General features: G+C 45.3%; 1 protein-coding gene across 1 annotated transcript in view; it reads left to right on the top strand.

Moving 5' to 3' along the window:
• Positions 1–1,062, top strand: part of LOC105541074 (neuroblastoma breakpoint family member 6-like) — a 29,675-nt gene that overhangs the window by 21,789 nt on the left and 6,824 nt on the right. The window contains 1 exon segment of the mRNA XM_011981939.1: positions 956–1,059. Within this exon segment, the coding sequence (XP_011837329.1) occupies positions 956–1,059 (104 nt within the window).

The following is a 1,062-nucleotide window of genomic DNA, read 5'->3' as shown; positions in this document are numbered from 1 at the left end:
TGAAAGACATTTTATGAAAAACTTAAGGAAACCTTGGTGAGAATGAGGATGTGTAGAGGGAGGAGAGGGAGGAGCTCCACAGCAATGTGGAGCAGGTCCTGAGGGCTCGGTCCCCTTCCTGGGCTGACCTTGGATTGGCGGAGGCCATTCGAAGTCTCTCATTAGGCCACCTTCTGAGAATGTGTGTTTTTCTCCCTGTGGAAATATAAATAATTTTTATCAGGGAATACAGCCCCGATCCCACTGGAAGAATGGGTAATATGAAGATTGAGCATTGTGTTACCTCCATAAAGAACCACAAATTCTGATCTGTAGCACTTCTGGCCCCTAAATTTTCATAAAGGGACTGATTACTCTATTATATTGCTTAAGGCTGCTAATAACCACTGTATGGCAATAGAATGTATATGTGTGGGGAGGTGGTAAAACTATTACAGGCAACAGGAAATTCAAAATGCCCTAGGACCCTGAAAAGTTCACCTCACTTAGTATTTGGTATTTAATATTCCAACTCCCTTTTATGTCACTCCTTCCCAAAGCCTTGAGGCTCTAAATATTCCCCTGTTCTTCTTCTCCTATGTGTTTAGATAAACAATTCTTCCTCTCCTGTGTTCTGGAGGCTTTCTAAAACTATCACTCTAGGGTGCAGGAAAAAGACGAATAATAATGAATAATAGGCATGACTTTGTTAGACAATCCAAAGCCTCAGGGGTCAAGTGGGGGTTTTTCAGTAAATGGGTACTCTAGCCTGGGAACCTGTGGTCTCAGCATCCCCAGTCACAGACATGAAAGGCAACATCACCTTTGTTTACATGATGTCTGTCTTCATGGCCTGGATCACTGGGTGCGCTGGGTCATTTTACGGAGAGGCAGGGACATCAGAGATGGGTGTTTTGGGAATGCTTAGCAAAGGGGAAACTGAAATTGTTCCTACTGAACTCCCTTCTCCTTTCAGTTCCCACCCAGGAGGCCTGTCCCCAAGGGCCTTGGAGTGGAGACTTGAGTCACCACCTGTCAGAGGTGCAATCTTCACATGCACAGCTGGAGCCAAGCACCCTGGTG

The sequence above is a fragment of the Mandrillus leucophaeus genome, unplaced genomic scaffold, assembly GCF_000951045.1.
Source record: "Mandrillus leucophaeus isolate KB7577 unplaced genomic scaffold, Mleu.le_1.0 Scaffold231, whole genome shotgun sequence".
Lineage (NCBI taxonomy): Eukaryota > Metazoa > Chordata > Mammalia > Primates > Cercopithecidae > Mandrillus > Mandrillus leucophaeus.
Note: the sequence above shows the minus strand (reverse complement) of the source record. Positions and strands in the feature narration are given on the sequence as shown.